The 23,307-nt window shown below is 43.3% G+C and overlaps 1 protein-coding gene across 2 annotated transcripts in view; it reads left to right on the top strand.

Moving 5' to 3' along the window:
• The window catches only part of GPD2 (glycerol-3-phosphate dehydrogenase 2), a 268,599-nt gene that overhangs the window by 43,437 nt on the left and 201,855 nt on the right, over window positions 1-23,307 (top strand). For both annotated transcript variants that reach the window (XM_044304996.1, XM_044304997.1), the window contains exons 4-6: window positions 1,805-1,929; window positions 20,339-20,436; window positions 21,564-21,727. In XM_044304996.1, the coding sequence (XP_044160931.1) occupies window positions 1,805-1,929; window positions 20,339-20,436; window positions 21,564-21,727 (387 nt within the window). The remainder of the gene's footprint in view (window positions 1-1,804; window positions 1,930-20,338; window positions 20,437-21,563; window positions 21,728-23,307) is intronic.

Below are 23,307 nucleotides of genomic sequence, written 5' to 3'. Positions count from 1 at the left end.
CGGTAAGGTTACTTTCACATCTGTGCTTTGTATTCTGGTTTTGAGATACGGCGGAGGTTCTCAAATCCGGAGAAAAACACTTCCATTTTGTCACCATGCATTGTCAATGGGGACAAAACAGGATGTCCTCCGTTCCGTTTTGTGAACGGACTTAAAACAGCTGCAGTTTTGTGTCCGTTCTGCAAAGCAGAACAAACCAGATCCGGCCCTAAAAACAATGTAAGTTGATGAGTGACGGATCCGGTTTCTTTGGATGCAAAAGAAAACTGATCCGTCACCCATTGACTTAGGCCTCTTTCACACTACCGTATGGCTATTTCAATGTTTTGCAGTCCGTTTTTCACGGATCCGTTCCATTTTTTTTGTTTCCGTTGTGTTTCCGTTCCGTTTTTCCGTATGGCATATACAGTATACAGTATTTACATAGAAAAAATTGGGCTGGGCATTACATTTTCAATAGATGGTTTCGCAAAAACGGAACGGATACGGAAGACATACGGATGCATTTCCGTATGTGTTAAGTTTTTTTGCGGTCCCATTGACTTGAATAGAGCCACGGAACGTGATTTGCGGGCAATAATAGGACATGTTCTATCTTTCAACGGAACGGTTAAAACGAAAATGCAAAAATGGAATGCATACGGAGTACATTCAGTTTTTTTTTGGAACCATTGAAATGAACGGTTCCATATACCGAACGAAACAAACGGCCCGCAAAACGGAAAAAAAAAACAGTAGTGTGAAAGAGGCCTTACATTGTTTTTAGTGCCAGATCCGGTTTGATCAACTTTGATTTAATACAACTGCATCAAAACAGGATGCATGCTGATGTATTAAATCAAACTGAAGCATGTTGCTCCGGTTTTGAGATCCTCTACCGGATCTCGAAACCGGAATACAAAGTGCACCCGCATGAGATTTCTGACGTCAGTAGCACAGGGAGGTGTACATGATGGAAGGAGAAGGCCTCGATTCGAATGAGAATGACAGCTCTGATGATTAAGGGTACTGCCCCTTGGGCTCATTTCAGCTTATTTTCATATCAGAAAGATTTTTTTTGGGGGGGGGGGGGACAAAAAAAATATATATAGCAACAAAAAGATACAGATACAGTCTGCTTGGACTCCATGGTGAATTGAGTCACACAACTCTATGAAATGTTGAACCCTGCCATTATCGCCACAACGCCATCTACCCTTCATAGATGCCCTCATCGGTCTTGGCTTCCCTTGCAGCACTTGTGCAGGCATCTATGAAGGGTAGATGGGGATGATGCTAGAGTTCAACATTTCATACAGTTGTGTGACTCAATTGACTATGGAGTCCTAGCCAAATTAACATTGTAGCCTTCATAGATACCCTCATTTGTTACCGTCTGTACAATTGCTGCATAGGTAGCCATGTTATGGTGCCATAAAGCGAAGATATCATGGATGGACCATTAGGTTGTGTTCTCTTGACAATAAATACTGTGGACCTTTTGTATTTTGACCACACCATGGCTACATTGCATCAGACCCAAACTGATGCAACACCAAGGCTGTAGGACCGTGGTCTCTAGGATTTGGCTTTTCAGCTGTTATGAACTCCCACCCAGTGGATGTCCAGGTTTGCTGGGAGTCGTCCTTTCACAACAGCTGGAGAACTAAGGTTGGAGACAACTACTGTAGGACATGATGGTCTGCATTGTCACTCTACGGTTCTGCCTATAGAATAAGGAGGAGCGCGGACACAGAAGAGATGGGTGTGTCCTTTGTTTAGATTATATTTTATGACCGAGAATTGTAATTCTTGTCTACAACAGGACTTAAAACTGCACTTGTGGAACGAGATGATTTTTCTTCTGGGACCAGTAGCAGAAGCACCAAACTCATCCATGGAGGCGTCAGGTATCTCCAGAAAGCCATCATGAAGCTGGATGTGGAGCAGGTAACTCTCATGGTTGATGCTGTACGATCAGGTCTGTCTCATTAGCAGGATATTGATCCCAGAATCTAATAATTTGCTATTCTCTGTAATAAATTGGTGACTGGGAGCATTGTTCCATTGACATTTATAGATGAGGTTTCATTTCACTTTGACCAAACAAACCAGACACGAGACCCCGGGCATGTTAAAAATGCAAATATGCAAAGAAATGTTTTCGTTGTGCAGATTGATTTTCATATATATTTGGTTTGCTTTGAACTTAAATTACCTACTCTATTATAAGTTTATCTTGCACTGTTCCAACTTTTGGTTAGACTTCTGTGACCCCTCGTGATCCTTAGAGTGGGGGCACCCAGTCCCTGTTCTCAATGAAAGCTCAATTTCAAGAGGACCCTTCACCTCTCATGGCTTGTCTGGATTAGTAAATATGTGCATTCTCCATTAAAACTATGCTTTGTGCCGATCCTCTGCTATTCCTTTTAGAAATTTGTGAAACAATTGACAACTGGATGTTACCAGTTAGGGCTGTGTCCCTGCTCTGTTTGATCATTGTCAGACTGTGTAGAAACACACCCTTTTAATAAAGGGAGTGGTAACTAGGGATGAGCGAACACGTGGAAGTTTGGGTTCGGCCAAACTTCAGGTCATAGTTCAGGTTCGGGACCCAAACTTGACCCGAACCCCATTGAGGTCAATGGGGACCCAAACTTCACTTTATTAATTTCCGTTATAACATGGTTATATCGGAACATAATAGCATTCTTAAGACAGAATGCAAAACAATATGGCCGTTTAGGGGTTAAAACAAAAAAGCAACTTGCCTCATCCACTTCTTCTATCTTAACTGAACAGGACCTGCCAAAGGACCTGCAATATGCGTGATGACGTCACCATGTGGGAGAGCGCGGTGAAGTCATCGCGCACATCGCAGGTCTTTTGGCAGATCTTGTTCAGTGAAGATAAAAGAAGCTGCTGCAGCGCGATCAAGTGGATGAGGTGAGTTTTTTAACCACTAAATGGCCATATTGTTTTGCATTCTGTCTTAAGAATGCTATTATATTCCGATATAACCATGTTATAATGGAAAAATAATATTATCCCCAGAACACCGAACCCGGACTTCAGTGAAAAAGTCTGGGTTTGGGTCCAGTTACCGAAACTCGCCAAGTTCGGTACGAACCCGAACTTTGCAGTTTGGGTTCACTTATCCCTAGTGGTGACACCTGGTTGTCAGTGTATTCATAGATTTCTTAGAGGAACAACAGAGAAACAGCACAATGCTACTATGAAGAGAGGTTTCAGAGTTCTTATTTTATGAACAATACAAGTATTTTCTAAAAAGAGGATGTCCGTAATGTGGGCAGGACCTCTTTAAGTGCCGCCAGTCTTCTTAAGGGGTTACTTCAGCCACTGAGTAGGTGATGGGTGTCTGACCACTGATTACTAAAACAGGGGACCCCATTTCCGCCTGTCTGCATGACAACTATGCCTGGTATTGGCCAGCTTTAGCACCAGGGATTAAAGGGGTTATCCCATCTTAGACAATGGGGGCATATCGCTAGGATATGCCCCCATTGTCTGATAGGTGCGGGTCCCACCGCTGGGACCCGCACCTACAAGGAGAACGGAGCAGAGAAAGTGGAGGAGGGCGCACTGCGCATGCTCAGCCACCCTCTGTTCATTTCTATGGAACCGCCGAAAATAGCAGAGCGCTGGCTCGGCTATTTCCGTCGGCCCCATAGAAATGAATGGGAGCGTTGGCCGCACATGCGCGGTGCGCTCCCGTTCACTTCAATGGGAGAGGCGGGGAGCTGTGCCTGGTGGTGGACGGACCCTGGAAAACCCGGGGTCCTCCAGCCACAACTTTCCCCGGCTCCGTTCTCGTTGTAGGTGCGGGTCCCAGAGGTGGGACCCGCACCTATCAGACAATGGGGGCATATCCTAGCGATATGCCCCCATTGTCTAAGATGGGATAACCCCTTTAAGTTAATAACTATATTCCCTATAAGCCACTGTCTGAAATTAGAAAATTAGGATGTGCTTGTGCAGTCCCCCAGAGCAGGGGGCATCTGCAAATTGATTGTAATGTAATATGCTGTTATGTTCTGTATTGTGATGTTATGTATTGCACCCAGCATAGCCATGTATGGATGGCACAGCTGCAGGTAACAATCCTGGCTCAGCCCTTGTAGGAGGTTGGGTGAGGATCCAGGATCTGCCCCTAGCTCAGTTAGTCAGTTCAGACTGGAGTTCAGAGAGGGAGGAAGCAGTGGCCTATGCTCCTTCTTCTTAGACTCAAAAAGTTACAGAGACTAACAGATCTCTACATGATCTACAGAAGGAGAAACACAAAAGAGTGAACTTGGGCTCTACATGGCCGAGCATTGGTGTCAGTAAGGTAAACTACTATCTAAAGCTGCCAAGACTTTACTGCAGTGAGGGACACTGTTAAGACATCCTTCATACCTGGACACGACCTGGTCAGTTGTATCACTAGAACCCTGTATCCAAAGTGGACATTACAGCCATTATTACAACAGTACTATTGTCCACTTTGGATTCTGCAGGAGGAGACTTGAGACAGATAGAGAGGGAAAATGGTCATAACTCCCATCCTTGCTTAAATCATTATCTGGGAGGAATTTTACCGTGTACAGTTGGAACTGTGCTATAATTGGATGTACTACTACTCTAATTTTGCACTACAGTAGAGAGAGACATTTATTCTGGTTACTGACTCCTGCACCAGACGCCGGCCATTTCACTCTACACGTCCTGCCGTGCATAAATCTAAACACCTAACATCAAGAGCAGCCTAAATACCATCAGGCAGGAGCCCCAGAATCGGGGTGTGCTCCGAGGGGAGAAAGGGTGCCCTCTCCTTTCTCTGCACCAGTTTTAGGGGGCAACGGTCTGAGAGAAGCCACTGTGATTGACTGGGACAACCAGAGACCCTACCACTACCACTCCCACTCCCATCCTCCTCTGTGGCTTTTTAGTGGCTTGCTGCACTTTTCTACCAGAAAGAGCGCCACTTCTGTCAAATGACCGCATCTGGTATTGCAGCTCAGTTCTCTTAATTTCAATTAGACTGCTTTGTAATTCCAGGTACAGCCGTTGGACAAGTGCGCTGCTTCCTGAAGAAATATTTTTTTCTCTCGAATCTCTTACTGTGACCCAAGTGTGAAGCTTTAAATGAGTCCTAGCAATAACCACGTGGAGTCCTCTCTTGCTTCTGACAGACCGGTGGTTGCCTTATTACAACGTGAAGTATGGATAAGTGTAAATGTTAGATATGAGTCTAACTGCTGGGCCAGAGTGGGAGCCCCTGGTCCGGGACTTCCACCCATCTCGGACAAGTTTCTATGGAGCGGGGGTCGAGTATGCACCCTGTTACTCTGTGTTCAGGGCACGTGTATATCGACGGTTCAGTGTTCTGGCTGTGGGAGAGGCACTAGGTTCTAGTTCTGGTGAGGAGTGAGGATCCCAGGAGTCGGATATGCATTGATCTAGCAGGTATCACCTATGCAGTAGGTGTTAAATGCAGTAGGTGTTAAATGCTTTAAAGGGGATGTCCCATGAAAACTATACTCCAATTTTTTTTTTTTTTAAACCAGCCCTTGGAACTGAATTCTTTTGTAATTGCATATAATTAAAAATTTTGTATAACCAGTGAGTTATTCAATAAACGTATCTGTATAGCGCCACCTGCTGTTTGCTCTTTTACTTATTTTTTTCCATCCACCTGACTGAGATGGTCGCACATGCTCTGTTTAAATCTTCGACTGCCATCAGCTGTATGTTCTGTCAGAAGCTGTGGCAGTTGCCGGGAAAGAGCTACAGCAGAAAGGACACCCCCCTCCCCGAGCTGTCAGCTTGAAATAAGTCTAGAACAGGGGTGTCAAACTCAAATTCATCGGGGGCCGCATCAGCAGTTTGGTCACCCTCAAAGGGCCGGTTGTATCTGTAGGACTATGTGTCCACTCTTTATTATCATAAATTATTGTCACTGCATTCAATTATTACTGTTTTTTGTAATAACGTAAGTAATAACTAGCTCTGAAAGCTTGACCTGCAAGCGCTGACTGGGGTCACATAGCATTATACTGATTTATGATGCTATGTAACCCTTACAGTTCTGGAATGTGTTGGATAACACTGACATAATGCTGTCAGTGTTATCCAACACATTCCAGAACTGTAAGGGTTACCGTATTTTTCGCCCTATAAGACGCACCGGCCCATAAGACGCACCTAGGTTTTTGAGGAGGAAAATAAGAAAAAAAAAATTTTGAACCAAAAGGTGTGCTTTTGGTGGGTTTTGAACTAATTGTGGTCTGTGGGTGGCACTGTTATGGGGGATCTGTGGATGGCACTGTTATGGGGGATCTGTGGATGGCACTGTTATGGGGGATCTGTGGATGGCACTGTTATGGGGGATCTGTGGGTGACGCACTGTTATGGGGGATCTGTGGGTGACGCACTGTTATGGGGGATCTGTGGGTGACGCACTGTTATGGGGGATCTGTGGGTGACGCACTGTTATGGGGGATCTGTGGGTGACGCACTGTTATGGGGGATCTGTGGGTGACGCACTGTTATGGGGGATCTGTGGGTGACGCACTGTTATGGGGGATCTGTGGGTGACGCACTGTTATGGGGGATCTGTGGGTGACGCACTGTTATGGGGGATCTGTGGGTGACGCACTGTTATGGGGGATCTGTGGGTGACGCACTGTTATGGGGGATCTGTGGGTGACGCACTGTTATGGGGGATCTGTGGGTGACGCACTGTTATGGGGGATCTGTGGGTGACGCACTGTTATGGGGGATCTGTGGGTGACGCACTGTTATGGGGGATCTGTGGGTGACGCACTGTTATGGGGGATCTGTGGGTGACACATATATAGCATCTTATGCTATGTGTCATCCACAGATCCCCTCCATAAGTGTCCCTGTAGTAGTGAATGACCCTCAATACAGGGCTAGGGGCCGGCATCTGCTTTTATAATGACAGCGGGGCCCGTGCAGTGACTATTCTACTACACGGGCCCCGCTCACTGTATAATCGTATCTCTAATAGTTAATTGTTATGTACATAATCGCATAATGAGCGCTGTGTGTTACCGGTACTTACAACTACAAGCGCTCGAAGAGAGGAGGGAGGAGGCAGGCTGGGAGGATGGGCGCTGGCAGCGTGAGTCATACGTCATGCGCCCACGCCGCCTGCTTCATTCATAAAGTGGGCGGCGCAGGCGCGTGACGTATGACTCACACTGCCAGCGCCCATCCTCCCAGCCTGCCTCCTCCCTCCTCTCTTCGAGCGCTTGTAGTTGTAAGTACCGGTAATACACAGCGCTCCTTATGCGATTTATTATCACTTCCTGCAGGGGCCGCCTGCAGGAAGTGATAATAAAAGGTGAAGGCTGGCGGCCGGCGGCGGCTACGCGGGCCACATGACGAGGTCTGGCGGGCCGGATTCGGCCCGCGGGCCTTGTGTTTGACACCCGTGGTCAAGAAGAACAATTGGAGCAGTGAGTGAGGAGATCTCTGGATCCATGTGAGGTACAGGGCTGGTTCTAGCTTTGTTATAAACAGATTGTCATGTTCTATATGATGTCCGATTTTCATTTTTTAAATCAATCATGGCATAACCCCTTTAAGGTGGATTACCCCTTTAAATCACCAGTAAGTACTCAGAACAGGAACTTGTGAGTGCAGATGATTTTTCTCAGTGATGCGAATCGCCTTACAGATGCTGGATTATTGATCCCACTGCTAGATAAGGGAGTGCACTGTGTAAACTCTTCCAGGGAAGTGTTCTTTTGACCGTACGTCTGTAGTTTGTATAACCGCACATTTGTGGTTGAATTCTAGCCACCATCACCGGGCGGCGTCATGGCCGGGCCCGGGGTCGCTGAGTTCATAGTGAACCTTGGTCGTCATTAGGACATATGTGACACCTCAACAATCATTTCCTCCAGTGTAATCTCTTACTATGATACAAAGCGAATCAGCTGAACTCCACAATCATTAGGAAACTGTCATAATTGTGCCCTATCACTCAAAATCAGGATTTGTAATGATCTTGGTGTGTCGTCAACATCAAAAATATCTAGTCTTTTTATAACTTTTATGACATTTGTTGGTGCTTTTTTCACTATGCTGGGTATAATTACCAGATGTGGATTCAGTTACATATTTATTCCCAGAATTTTTGTACAATCACTCAGAATTGAGAAAGCTCGTTGGAAGAACGAGTGAAACGTTTTCAAGAAATCTACAGTACGTCCAGTTGCCTTGATTTATTCTTCACAGATATATTTTTTTCACTTATTTTCCAGATCATTTTAACACTGATTAGCATAAGTCTTTTGCTATCTAAAAACCATCAGTAAGTAGGCTGACAGATATTACTATGTCTTTCATACGTCAATGTACTCTGCTTGTCTCATTGGCACACAAACCTTCAAAGTAACTTAAAATACCTGAATTTAAAGGGGTTTTCCAGGATTTACATATTGATGCCCTATCTTCAGAATAGGTCATCAGAATGAAATCGGTATGGGTCTGACTCCTGGGACCCCTATCAATCAGCTGTACAGAGAGGCCATGGCGTTTAGGCCTCTTCCTAGGCCAGTGATGTCGTGTTCATCGGACACATGGTCTAGGCGCAGCTCAATTTCATTCAAGTGAATGGGGCTGAGCTGCAATACCAAGCACAGCCACAATACAATGCACGGCGCTGTGCTTGGTAAGCTGACGTGACCACATCCATCGTTTACAGGAGGGGGAACAGAAGAGGTGCGGCGCAGGTGTGCATACTTTTTCAACAGATGAAACACATTGGGGTTAAAAGTTTTAAGAAGTCCACAAACAAGGATGACCCCATAAAAGGCAGAGCTCCTTATAAAAAATGTGCAAATTAGCTTTCCTCGAAGAAAAAACTCTAGTGCCAACCATACAGTCCCTTGCAAAAGTATTCACCCTCCTTTTTTTCGTATTTTGGTGCCTCACAACCTGGAATTAACATGGATTGTTTGAGGATTTGCATCATTTAATTTACAGAACATGCCCACAACTTTGAAGATGTTTTTTTTTTTTTTTATATATCGTGAACCAAACAACAAATAGGACAAAATAACAGAAAAAGTCAATGTGCATAACTATTCACCCCCCTAAAGTCAATACTTTGTAGAGCAACATTTTGCGGCGGTCACAGCTCCAAGTCGCTTTGGATAAGTCTCTGAGCTTGCCACATCTCACCACTGGGATTTTTGACCATTACTCCTTGCAAAACTGCTCCAGCTCCTTCAAGTTGGATGTTTGCGCTTGTGAACAGCAAGTCTGACCACAGATTTTCTATTAGGCTGTGACTAGGCCAATTTCAACACATTTACATGTTTCCCCTTAAACCACTCAAGTGTTGCATTAGCAGTGTGTTTGGGGTCATTGTCCTGCTGGAAGGTGAACCTCCGTCCTAGATTCAAATCAGCACAGAGTGGGACAGGTTTTGCTCAAGAATATCCCTGTATTTAGCACCATCCATCTTACCCTCCACTCTGACCAGTTTCCCAGTCCCATCCCCACAGCATGATGCTGCCACCACCATGTCTCACTGTGGGGATGGTGTCCTTTGGGTGATGTGATGTGTTGGGTTTGCGCCAGACATAGCGTTTTTTTTGATGGCCCAAAAGTTCAATTTCAGTCTCGTCAGACCAGAGCACCTTCCTCCATACATTTTGGGAGTCTCCCATATGCCTTTTTGCAAACTCACAACTTGCCTTATTGTTTGTAGCTGAAAGTAATGGCTTTCTTCTGGCCACTCTGCCATAAAGCCCAACTCTGTGGAGCGTACAGCTTATTGTCGTCCTATGTACAGATACTCTAGTCTCTGCTGTGGAACTCTGCAGCTCCTCCAGGGTGACCTTAGGTCTCTGTGCTGCCTCTCTGATTAATGCCTTCCTTGCCCAGTCCGTGAGGTTTGGTGGGCGACCGTCTCTTGGCAGGTTTGCTGTTGTGCCACGTTCTTTCCATTTGGTTATGATAGATTTGATAGACCCTCACTTCTACTTCTCAACAACATTGTCCCTTACTTGTTTGGAGAGTTCCTTGGTCTTTATGGCAGTGTTTTGGTTAGTGATGCCTCTTGCTTAGGTGTTGCAGCCTCTGGGGCCTTTCAAAAAAGGTGTGTATATGTAATGACAGATCATGTGACACTTAGATTGCACACAGGTGACATCATTTCACTAATTACGTGACTTCTGAAGGTAATTGGTTGCACCAGAGCTTTTTATGGGCTTACTAACAAACGGGGTGAATACATACGCACAGGCCAATTTTCAGTTTTCTATTTCTAAACAATAGTTTTATTTATATATTTTTCTCATTTCACTTTACCAACTTAGACTATTGTGTTCTAATCCATCACATCAAATTCAGATTAACAAAACTTTGAACTTAATTCTGTAATGTAACAAAATACGAAAAAAAGTCAAGCGGGGTGAATACTTTTGCAAGGCACTGAAGGTATCTTCTCTGTAAGTTCATGTCCAATCCATAAACAGAGCCTTAAAATATCACCATGGTTATTGGCCAAACTAGATACACATTTGTGGATGGCTGAGGGGGGTTCTTGTCTCTTGCCAGTTCTATGGGGTACGCTGAGGTCTGGAGTCTTATGTGCAATGCTCCATAGGAAAAATATTATTTAGCTCGGCTCGATGTCATCAATGAGAGCCGGTATAGATACATAAAAAAAATTAATCCACACAGAAATTGGGCCTTTTAAATTACATGATGAAGGTAAAGATTCACTTTAAAAGGGTTATCCCATGATTATTGTAAAAAACCTGAGACCTCTTTCTAACAAAGCTAGAACCAGCCCTGTACCTCACATGGATCTAGAGATCTCCACATTTATTGCTCTGTTAGATTTATATTAAGCCGACAGCTCAGGGGGAGTGTCTTTTCTGCTGCAGCTCAGGGTGCGTGTCTCAGCTCTCCCTATCACAGCTCAGGGGGCGTGTCCATGCTCTCCCTATCAGCTCAGGAGGCAGTTGAAGGATGAAACTGAGCATGTGCGGCCATTGCAGTGAGCAGGACAAAGAATAAGAAAAAAGAAGGTGGAGGTATATACAGATACATTTTCTTGAATAACTCACTGGCTATACAAAATATTTAATTACAAGCAATTACAAAAGTATTCAGATCCAGGTGCTGGTTTGAAAACTAGAATATTTTTCATGGGACAACCCCTTTTTTCTAAAGGTTGGCAGTGCCACTCAGAAGTAAGTGGAGACCATAGGGGACGAGAGCGGCTATTGTGCTGAGCCAGCGGTGACTTAAACGGTGGAACATTTGTTATTTCATTGCTTTAAAACACTTCCAGCTTTTAGGGGAAAAAATATATGCTGGACATCCCCTTTAACCTCTTAAGGACACATGATGTACCGGTACGTCATGTATAGTTCCGATCACCGCCGCCCGGGGTGCGGTGATCGGAACCCGGTGCCTGCTCAAATCATTGAACAGGCACCTTGGCTAGATGCGCCGGGGGGGTCCTGTCCCCCCCCCATGTCGGCGATCGCAGCAAACCGCAGGTCAATTCAGACCTGCGGTTTGCTGCGTTTCCGGGTTATTCGGGTCTCTGAGGACCCGATAACCCGGAACAGGATGGTGATCGGTGGTGTGATAATACACCACCAATCACCAACCTGCAATCCTGAGAGGTGATGGTGACATCACCTCTCAGGATCGCCTCTGATTGGTAGGTGGGCGGGCCGGCGGGAGATTCAAATCATAGAAGCGCTCCTCTCCTCCTCCACATGTGAATCTGAGCCAGCATCTCCCCATCTGTGCCCCAGCACCCATCCTTGCCCCCAGGACCCTATCTGTGCCCCAGCACCCCCATCTGATCAGCCAGGTAATTAGGGAAAGACTAGGGAAAGGTTGGGTTAGGCAGGGATATAAAAGGGAAAAAAAAGTTTGATTGCATCACCCTAATTAAGGGTGTCTTCTGGGGTCCACAGCACAGCTGTGTGACCCTAGACCCCCCAGGGGTGCTGCTGCTTGCCCCCCTGCCCCCCCCCACCACAACTTTTTGGGGGCGCAGGCATTTTTTTTTTTTTTTTTTGTGTGTGTACGCTGACTGTGGCCGGCACTCTTAGCGTCCGGCCACTGTTAAAAAAAAATTAACTTTTTTTGCTATTTTTTTTTTAGTTAGTCTTTTTTATTATTCTGTTAGTTTTAGGGATAAGTCCGCAAACACCCGTGCCCACACGCACACCAAATAAAGATTTACACACACGCACATACACGCGCAGACACACACTCCCCTATGGCCCACCGGATGTTCTCGGCTGAGGAGGCATACGCCCAGCTTGCCTCCGAGTCCGAGAGTCCCAGTGATGACGAGGATGACCCCACTTTCCTGTTGTCATCCGCGTCCTCCTAATCATCTAGTGATGAGATGATGAGCCCCCAAGGTGGCGGAGCAAGGGGACCGCCATGTTAGGCACCATGTGGCCCACACTAGTACGAGCAGCTCTGGGGCTCGTACTAGTTTTCTTTTACCATAGTGACGGATCATGTGATGGAACATGTGATGACCGGAGTGACGTTATCACAGGTCCTGTTCATGTAATTAATGCACACCCCAGGTCCTGTTCAGCAAAGGAGACAGAAGGAGATGCCGGCTACGCGAACAAGTGGACTAAGGTGAGTTAAATAATTTTTATTTATTTTTTTTTAACCCCTCCAGCGCTATTTTACTATGCACTCTGTAGTCAGAATGCTATTATTTTCCCTTATGACCATGTTATAAGGGAAAATAATAATGATCGGGTCTCCATCCCGATCGTCTCCTAGCAACCGTGCGTGAAAATCGCACAGCATCCGCACATGCTTGCGGATGCTACATGATTTTCACGCACCCCATTCGCTTCTATGGGGCCTGCGTCGCGTGAAAATCGCACAATATAGAGCATGCTGCGATTTTCACTCAACGCACAAGTGATGCGTGAAAATCACCGCTCATGTGCACAGCCCCATAGAAATGAATGGGTCGGTATTCAGTGCGGGTGCAATGCGTTCAACTCGCGCATCGCATCCGCACGGAATACTCGCCCGTGTGAAAGAGGCCTTAGACTTCCGAGATACAAAAAAAAAATTTGTATCAAAAAGCATAATATAGTCTAAAACCTAAATAATTGTAAAACAGTAGACATATTAGGTATTGCCGCCTCCGTAAGAATCTCCTCTATTGAAAATACCCCGTGACCTAACCCCCCAGATTAACACGGTCAAAAAAAAAACGGCTATTTTTGGCACTTTTCAATTTCAATAAGTTTTTTCCGGTAACAAAGCAAGGGTTAACAACCAAACAAAACTTAATATTTATTACCCTGATACTGCAGTGTACAGAAACACCACATTTGTGGTCGCAAACTGCTGTATCACTAAAAGGCAGGGCGCAAAAGGAAAGGACCGACATGGTTTCTGGAAGGCTGATTTTGATGGCCTTTTTTTATTGACACCATGTCCCTTTTGAAGCCCCCCTGATGCACCCCTAGAGTAGAAACTCCATAAAAGTGACCCCATCTAAGAAACTACACCCCTCAAGGTATTCAAAACTGATTTTACAAACTTTATTAACCCTTTAGGTGTTCCTCAACAGTTAATGGCAAATGGAGATGAAATTTGAGAATTTCAATTTTTTGTAACCTTACCTCACAAAAATGTAATATAGAGCAACCAAAAATCATATGTACCCTAAAAATAGTCCCAACAAAACCGCCACCTTATCCCGTAGTTTCCAAAATGAGGTCACTTTTAGGGAGTTTATACTCCAGGGGTGCATCAGAGGGGTTGAAACAGGACACGGTGTAAATAAACCGGTCCATAAAAATCAGCCCTCCAAAAACCACACTGCGCTCCTTTTCCCTCTATGCCCCGCCGTGTGGCCGTACAGTAGTGTACGACGACATATGGGGTGTTTCTGTAAACGGCAGAGTCAGGGCAATAAAGATACAGTCTTGTTTGGCTGTAAACCCTTGCTTTGTTAGTGGTTAAAATGGAAAATTTGGGAAAAAAATGAAATTCGCAAATTTCATCCCCATTTGCCAATAACTCTTGTGTAACACCTAAAGGGTTAACACAGTTTGTAAAATCAGTTTTGAATACCTTGAGGGGTGTCGTTTCTTAGATGGGGTCACTTTTATGGAGTTTCTACTCTAGGGGTGCATCAGGGGGCTTCAAATGGGACATGGTGTAAATAAACCAGTCCAGCAAAATCTGCCTTCCAAAAACCATACAGTGCACCTTTCCCTCTACGCCCTACTGTACAGTAGTTTACGGCCACATATGGGGTGTTTCTGCAAACTACAGAATCGGGGCAATAAATATTTGCCCAAAAATCTAAATTCTGAAATTTTATCTCTATTTGCCATTAACTCTTGTGGAACACCTAAAGTGTTAACGACATTTGTAAAATCAGTTTTGAATAGCACAGCATTTTTAGGTGGTTTCTATCATATAAGCCTCACAAAGTGACTTCAGACCTGAACTGGTCTCTAAAAATTGGGTTTCTGGAAAATTTCAGAAAAATTTCAAGTTTTGCTTCTAAACTTCTAACATCCCCAAAAAATAAAATATCATTCCCAAAATGATCCAAACCTGAAGTAGACATATGGGGAATGTAAAGTAATAACTATTTTTGGAGGTATTACTATGTATTATAGAAGTAGAGAAATTGAAACTTGGAAATTTGCAATTTTTTACAAATTTTTGGTAATTTTTATTTTTATTTTTATAAATAAAAATGATTTTTTTTTTACTTCATTTTACCAGTGTCAAGAAGTACATTATGTGATGAAAAAACAGTCTCAGAATGGCCTGGATAAATCAAAGTGTTTTAAAGTTATCACCACTTAACGTGACACTGGTCAGATTTACAAAAAATGGCCTGGTCCTTAAGGTGAAATATGGCTGTGTCCTTAAGGGGTTAAGACAGAGAGAAGACTCAAATATTTTAAAGGCTAGAAAATCCTTCCAGGGCATTTAATTTTAGAATTGTACTCATTTTGAACAAAACTTTCAATACTTTTTGTTCTATAGCCTCCACTTTCAGCGTATCTGCCAACCACTTCTTTCTTCTTTACACTGAATCCATCAATGAGCTGCTCTGACGGTGCCATGTATAGTCCTCATCTCCGAGCTCCTGACAGCTCATAAACACTCATTATAGCTAAATTCTTACCCAACTGATAAAAGGTTGTGTAAATGAGTTTTTGAGCTGTCAGGAGTTCAGAGATGAGCGCTACACATCGAGCCTTCAGAACAGATCCCTGACGATTTACCATAAAGCAGAAAGAACTGGTTGCAGATACACTGAAAGTGAAGGCTGTAGAACAAAAACAGTTTGTAATAAAGAGCAACTGCAAAAACAATTTTTAGTCTAAAATGAGTAAAATGCATTGATAAAAAAACTGTCCCCATAGCCTTTAATCCCTTAATATCAGCAGTAAATATGCAGAAAACGAGTGATCTCCTGCCTACCGCTGGTTTATCTCTCGGTGCTCTATTTAATATCTTCCACTCAACTGAAAAACGTCTGGAAGGCTGGAAGTTTCTCTGTGTCGGGAAGCTCAGTAACAAATTGAACGAAGGCCTTCCAGTCTTAAATCTTTATTAAATTGTGGCTAATTGTATTATTGACAGGTATGCTGACAGCCTTATTGTCCCCTGATGGTATTCATTGGTTCATTTACTACATCTGCAAGTCCGCCAAAGGCTGTGTGTTTTATGAATCAATTTAACTTGGATAGTAATGTTTTTTTCTCCAGCATCGCTGATGGGCAAGATAACACACTCCGATTCACAGGACTGTACTGTATGTCGCTAGTTAGGAAACAAACGAGCGCCGTGAAAGCGACATGGATGAGGGGAAGGAAAACAGATTAAGTATTCACCCCCCCCCCCCCACCCCCAGCTGAAGACAGCAATTTATATAGAAATTCAGTAATTGCTCCAAGTCCCTTATACATGTCCTAGAAATGACAGATTTAGTAACTCTATAGCGGATGTGTTCTGTATTGTGTTTTGTTTAATCGATTTGCTTTTTGTCTTCATGGCTTAAAAGGGTTTTCCTAGATTTTTTTTAACTGATGACCTATCTTCTGGATAGGTAATTTGATCAGTGGGTGTCTGACACCCAGGACCCCCCCCCCCCCCCGATCAGCTGTTTGAGAAGGCACCGTCGCTTCCTAGGCAAGTGACGCCCCTTTCATGGGTCACATGGCCTTGGCACAGTTCAGCCCTTTAGAAGTCAATGGGGCTATGCTGCGATACCGATCACAGCCGCTATACAATGTACGACGCTGTGAGTATCTGTGCCTTCTCAAAGGCTGAGCGGTGGGGTCCTGGGTGTTGGACTCCCACTGATCAGTTACAGGATAGGCCATTAGTATAAAAGTCTCGAAAAAACCCTTTTCATTTTACAAATCAAATTCACCTACGTATAGGGAAAGGCATCATGGGACCATTAAAGGGGTTACGTCATAAAAGTATTTACTTTAGTTTTCATATATTTTATACGGCCATCTGGATGTGATAAATTGTCTCCCACTCTGGATCCCCCCCCCCATGAGTCACAGTGGAGAGCCACTACCAAGCCACGGCCCTCGCTCTGCTGGACACAACCCATCCGGTTCAATACTATATATTTCCTGCAGATGCTGCATTGGAAATGTATGAGCAGCCAGAGCTTTCCCTAGCGAATACAGCTGATTGTTGCATGTTCCAGACGTTTGACCTGCTTTTTGTGGTGGCTGTTTTTATAGAAGGGGTTAATAGAATTGTCCCACAGTTAAAGGGAACCTGTTACGTTGAACTGAAATCCGATCTGTGGCATCATGTTATAAAGCAGGAGAAGCTGAGCAGATTGATATACAGTGCTTTTTGGTGTGGGCAAAAGTGCTCCAAAGTAAGAATGCTTTCAAAAATAGAAGTTTTCATTCTTTATTTTTATCAATTAACAAAATGCTAAGCGAATCCATATTTACCGTCAAAACACTTGGACACTATTTTTGAAGGACCTATGCAAGGAGGTTGTTTCAAACAACTTGTAGAAGTAACCACAGATCTTCTGTGGATGTAGGCTTGCTCAAATCCTTCTGCCTATTCATGTAATCCCAGACAGACTGGATGATGATGATGAGATCAGGACTCTGTGGGGGCCGTATCATCTCTCCCTTTTTTGAGCTGAAGACCGTTCTTAACCCGTAGGATACCAGCACTGTACATGTACGGCGCTGGAAACAGGGTCACAAATCCCAGCGCCGTACAACTACGGCGCTCTGATTGGGCTGGCGCAGGAGCTGTAGGGGTCCGGCAGTCACTGATAGCCGGACCCCTGCTGTATGCGCCGGCGCATTAACCCTTGCACTGCCGCAGTCAGTGCTGACCACGCCACATGCGGGGTGTCCATCGGGTCCTCGCGCTGCTGTGAAGAGGGCCCGATGGCTTGGACGGCACCCCGATGCCTTCTTTAGGCATCGTGGCTGCCATCCATGTCAGCCTGTGAGATCCAGACCCCTGGATCTCACAGGCAGGAAGCTGTACGTGTATTACACTGAAATACACTTGCAGCCAATGCATTACAATACAGAAGTATTGTAATGCAATGTAAAGGGGATCAGACCCCCAAAAGTTGAAGTCCCAGAGTGGACAAAAAAAAAGTGAAAAAAGAAGTAATTAAAATAAGAAATCCGATTTAAATAAAAAAAAAATCCTATTTTAAATTAAAAAAAAACCTTTTTTTTAATTTTTATAAAAAATAAAATAAAAATCATTGTGTGTGGTTTTTTTTTTTTTTTTTTTTATCTTTTTTTTTTATCCACCCTGCAATGGTGCCCATAAACCAATCCATCAAAATCTGCGCTGCAATAGCCATATGGTGCTCCTTCCGTTCTGAGTCCTGTCATGTGCACCCACAGCAGTTTACCACCACATATGGGGTGTTGCTGTATTCAGGAGAAAATGGGTAACACATTATAGGGTGCTTTTTCTCCTGTTACCCCTTGTGAAAATGAAAAATTTGGGGCTAAAACAAAATTTTTGGGGAAGAAATGAAACTTTTCTAATTTTCACAGCCAAATGTTTCCATATTCTGTAAAACGCTTAGGGTCAAAGTGTTCAGTACCTCCCTTTAATATATTCTTTAAGTGGTGTAGTTTCCAAAATGGGGTTACTTTTTGAGGGTTTCCACTGTAGGGGTACGTCAGGGTCTCTTCAAATAAAAAATGGTGCCTAAAAACTATTCTAGCAAAATCTGCCTCCAAAATCCATACGACGCTCCTTTCCTTCTGACCACTGCCACGTGCCCATAGGGAAGTTTACCACCACATATGGGGTATTTCTGTAAACTGCAGAATCAGAGTTATATATATTGAGGTTTATTTTGCTGTTTTTACCACTGTCGTGAAGTACAATGTGTCACGAGAAAACATTCTCAGAATGGTTTGGATAAGTAAAAGCGTTCCAAAGTTATTACCACTTAAAGTGACACATGTCAGACTTGCAAAAATCAGCCTGGGATATAAGCTGAAAAGTGGCTCTGTACTGAACGGGTTAATGACATTGGCTCTATCTTTGGCGTTGTTGATTTGCTTCAGAATACATTTTTATTTAAACTAAGACTTCTATTTTTCAAAGCATTCTTATGTTGTAGCATTTTTTCTACACCTGCCTAAAACATTTGCACAGTACTGTATATTTTTATGGGAAACAATCAGTATAATTTTTAATTTAATTTATTCTTTTAAAGAGGACCTTTCACTAATATACAAACTAAAAACTAACTATACCTGTGGGCAGAGCGGCGCCCAGGGGTCCCCCTGCACTTACTAGTATGCCTGGGCGCCGCTCCGTTCGCCCGGTATAGGCTCCGGTGTCTCAGCTCCGTCTGTTGTATTGGACTGATTTTTTTGTAGGAGGCGTGTCCCTTGCTGCAGCACTGGCCAATGACAGCGCACAGCTCATAGCTATCAGTCCAATACAACAGACGGAGCTGAGACACCGGAGCCTATACCGGGCGAACGGAGCGGCGCCCAGGCATACTAGTAAGTGCAGGGGGACCCCTGGGCGCCGCTCTGCCCACAGGTATAGTTAGTTTTTAGTTTGTATATTAGTGAAAGGTCCTCTTTAAAAGAATAAATTAAATTAAAAATTATACTGATTGTTTCCCATAAAAATATACAGTACTGTGCAAATGTTTTAGGCAGGTGTAGAAAAAAACACCCACAGGTATAGTTAGTTTTTAGTTTGCATACTAGTGAAAGGTCCTCTTTAACCCCAGAGAGCAGGGGGAGCTGAGCAGATTGATATACTGCATAGCGTTGTGTAAAATGTTTTTTTTTTATAACTTGTGAGTTTTATTACTTGTAATCCCTGCTCATTCAAGGCTTGGTCCAGAGGGCGGTCCAACTCAGTGACTTCCAGGTGTCACTTCTCCCACTGGACTCCTAATCCCAGAATGAGCATGGATTATGGATTTCAGTTAAAAACTTAGTTAAGGCCTCATGCACACGACAGTTGTTTTTTGCGTCTACAAATTGTGCGTCTGCTAAAAAAAAAAAGGATGCGGCATCCGTTTTTTTTTTTTTGGCGGATCCGTTTTTTTTTTTACAGATCCCTTGTAATAAATGCCTATCCTTTTTTGCTGAAGGGAAACATGGACAACGGACGCAGAACACAAACGGATGAACTATCAGCATTTTTTGGCTGACCCATTGAAATGAATGGGTCCCTATCCTATCCGCAAAAAAAAACGGAACGGAGGCTGAGAAAAACAACTGTCGTGTGCATGAGGCCTTATACTGAATCTTTTTACACAAATATTTGCTCAGCTCCTCCTGCTCTATAACATGCTGCCAATAGATTGGACAACATTTTCATGGTGACAGGTTACCTTTAAATATTAAGTTACTTTTCTAAATTAAGCAAAATATAAGTTTTTGATCATTAAGCTCCTGTGGCTAGATAACTTGATGTGGTATCCCTTTCCGCTCTTTTGATTCCCAATCGGAACATCCACTTCTAGTTTCCAGGGCTGGGAAGAAGAAACTGCTTTTAATTTGCTAATTCTTATTGGATGACCTGTACAATTTGTAGGAATCACTCCTCCGCCCGTGTACTAGATGATATGCCATCAATGTATCAGATAAACCAACCCCCTTTTAAGAAAAGGTTTTGCATGTACATTGCACCCTCCTGCAACTTTTGTACAAGCCTGTATTGTGGTAGGGCTCATTTTTTGTATTTTTTTAATATTCAAATTATCTTGAGTTGTCATAGCAAAAAGGGAGAAAAAAAACCCAATGTATTCTCTTTCCTTCTTTTTTCTCCTCAGTATAAACTGGTAAAAGAAGCTCTACATGAACGTGCCAACCTGTTGGAGATTGCTCCCCATTTATCTGCCCCTCTGCCTATCATGCTGCCTGTGTACAAGTAAGAGATCACCGTTTCATGTTCTGTATTTAAAGAGGAACTCCGGGAGATTTTGCTTATCATCCCAGCCTTTATTGGTCATATTTAACCTCACACTGGCATCATGGCTTCCGTTATTACAGGAGCCATGATGAATCTGTTGCGTAACGGATCCCGACATATTCAGCCGACTTACGATGAGTCTACCTCTTCCATTTTTTTTTCTGCATGCTGCACTATTTGGGTCATCAGCAACCAATGGGAGCCAGACGGAGGTGACCCTGACGGCAGTGTGAACAAAGCCATAGAATGCTTGCAGTAGTTTACCAGAAGGGCGCTAGATGATCTGAACTTTATGAAACTCTATTCACACAGTGGGGCAGATTTACTATAATAGCATTGCACTTTACACAGCCTAAGAATACGAATCACCGACTTAATATTAGTCAAATTTACTATTCTGGTACATGGACCTTTTGCAAATTTGTATTATTGTAAATCATGCACTAGATTTACACTAGAATTCCATTAGTGTATCAGCCATTTGTCCACGCGACAGAATTTTGTCTGCGGATCAAACATTTTGTCCGTGCGCCAAAAAACTTGTCTAGTATAAGTTTACGCCACCTATAAGTTGGCATAGTTTCACTCCAAAAATGTGCCAAACTTTTGGCTCCTTTTTGGTGCACAGGGGTTATCTAGGCTGTGCCTCCTTTTGCCACGAAGGCAAGCCCCTTTCTTGTGAAGCAATGCCCTCTTAGCAAACGAAGCGTAAAGTGCTTAGAAAAGAATGTAAAACAGTTAGTAAATGTGATGCACAGCAGTCGCACCAGTTTTTTGGCACAAAATTCCCCCAAAAACGGTTGCGCTTTCAATAGTAAATCTGCCTCAGTGTAGTTGAAAACTGCCTGGCTGAAAAGCCTATTGGTCATGGTTATGCTATCTGTCTGAACAGAGGCTTAGCAGCACAAACCAATGCAGATTCACTGTGGTTGCTAAAATGTATTCAAGCTCCGCTTGGCACTTGTAGAGCAAATTTCATGGCAAACTCCGGCATTTCTCAGAGCCCTACATTCTGTCATTTGCAGCAGTTACATTGTGTCACATTTGCTGAGCATCTGATGTGTGAAGTTCTCTTTTGTGTGCAGGTGGTGGCAGCTGCCATACTACTGGGTCGGCATCAAGGCTTACGATCTTGTGGCGGGAAGTCAGTGCCTAAAAAGCAGCTATGTCCTTAGTAAATCCAAAGCCTTAGAATTGTTCCCGATGCTCCAGAAAGACAGACTGGTCGGGGCCATCGTCTATTACGATGGTAGGTGCGATATCTGTTGTTTCAAAAGGAACGATCCTTCTCAGCAATGTATGTGATTGAATTGTCTCTAATTTGCACCAGTGATTTTTATTATTTAAAGGGAATGTGACATCAGAAAACGACCTGTTGTTTTAAATCAAGTTTTTATGTTAAACATATTTTAATCAGTATTTAATGATGTTACTTTTAATTTTCCATGTCATTGCCTATATTTAAAAAATTCCTGCAGTTTTTGTCCTGGCCACTAAGCGTAATAGGCACCACTTCTTGGTCTGTACAAATCACTTTACATCAGTCATCTCATTATCACCACAGGTAGGATTACAATGATGGTTATCACATATATATAGATAGATAGCTAGCTAGATAGAGAGAGAGAGATAACACAGGATAAATGAATCGATCTGTACTAATCAAATTTGCTCAAAAATTTGCATCCTTGAGCAGCGAGGGGCTGACACGCTGCTCAAAAGACTCCCCCTCCCTCTTGATTGACAGGGCCAGACATCTCACTTGGCCCCGTCAGTCACACGCCTGTACTGTTGCTGTGAGTAGCAGCTCAAGGACAGAGGCTATGCATGTGCTGCTCATCTCTGGGTGCACCTGGAAGTATAACGGCGATGGCACGGTCCGCATCTGCACAGGCTCTGTTCTTGCGCCACTGCTTGGCGCAAAGGCGCAGTCGTGAGATTGACAGGGCCAAGCAGGATGTCTGGCCTTGTAAATCACGAGAGGGTCTCTTCAGCAGCCGGGTCAGCCCCTCGCTGCTGAAGGAGGCAGTGTTTTTTTTTTTTTTTTTTTTTTTTTTTTTTAACAAACTCTATTCGCTCATTACTACACAGGATCCATCATTCACAATAGATGATGTCACAGCCTATGTACTCCTTCATTGTACAATGACCTCTGCACAGGTCACAGAGCATGCCTAGAAAACTATCCCATAGAAATCACTGAGGTCCCCTCCTGACCATTGTGTCTCACCCATGGGGGCTGCCGTAAAGCATATCTCCTAATGCTGGTAATAACAGCTCAGATGGCCGCCCCCATAATCCTGTTCAGGAAATCGAAAAAAATAATAATAAAAGGCTAAAATTAGAAAATAGATACAGATTTGAAAAAAAGAATAGGCGTCACTATCTGGTTTTAAAGGCCAGAAGAAAATGTATTAGGTCATACATTCCCTGTAAATATGGCTTTTATTAGAAATATATTTTTGTTACATTTTTTTAATTTGATTACATTTATTATTTTTTTCTATGCAACTATCCACTTAAAAAAATCTTGGAATCTTTACTTATATAGTGGCAACATATTTCACAGCTTTTTATAAATCTGATATAATAATATACGCAATATAATAATCTATATAATGTTATATTTGTAAACATTGTATATCTCTTGACAATGGGAAAACGAGCATATATATATATATATATATATATATATATATATATATATATATATATATATATATATATATATAATTTGTTTGTTACCACACAGTAAATCACTCCAGACTGGTACGTGGCCCGAACTTTTTTTATGAACCTGACTGTGTAGATCTTAGTGGTCCCAGCCCT

This window comes from Bufo gargarizans, chromosome 8 (genome assembly GCF_014858855.1).
Source record: "Bufo gargarizans isolate SCDJY-AF-19 chromosome 8, ASM1485885v1, whole genome shotgun sequence".
NCBI classification, from domain to species: Eukaryota; Metazoa; Chordata; class Amphibia; order Anura; family Bufonidae; genus Bufo; species Bufo gargarizans.
Note: the sequence above shows the minus strand (reverse complement) of the source record. Positions and strands in the feature narration are given on the sequence as shown.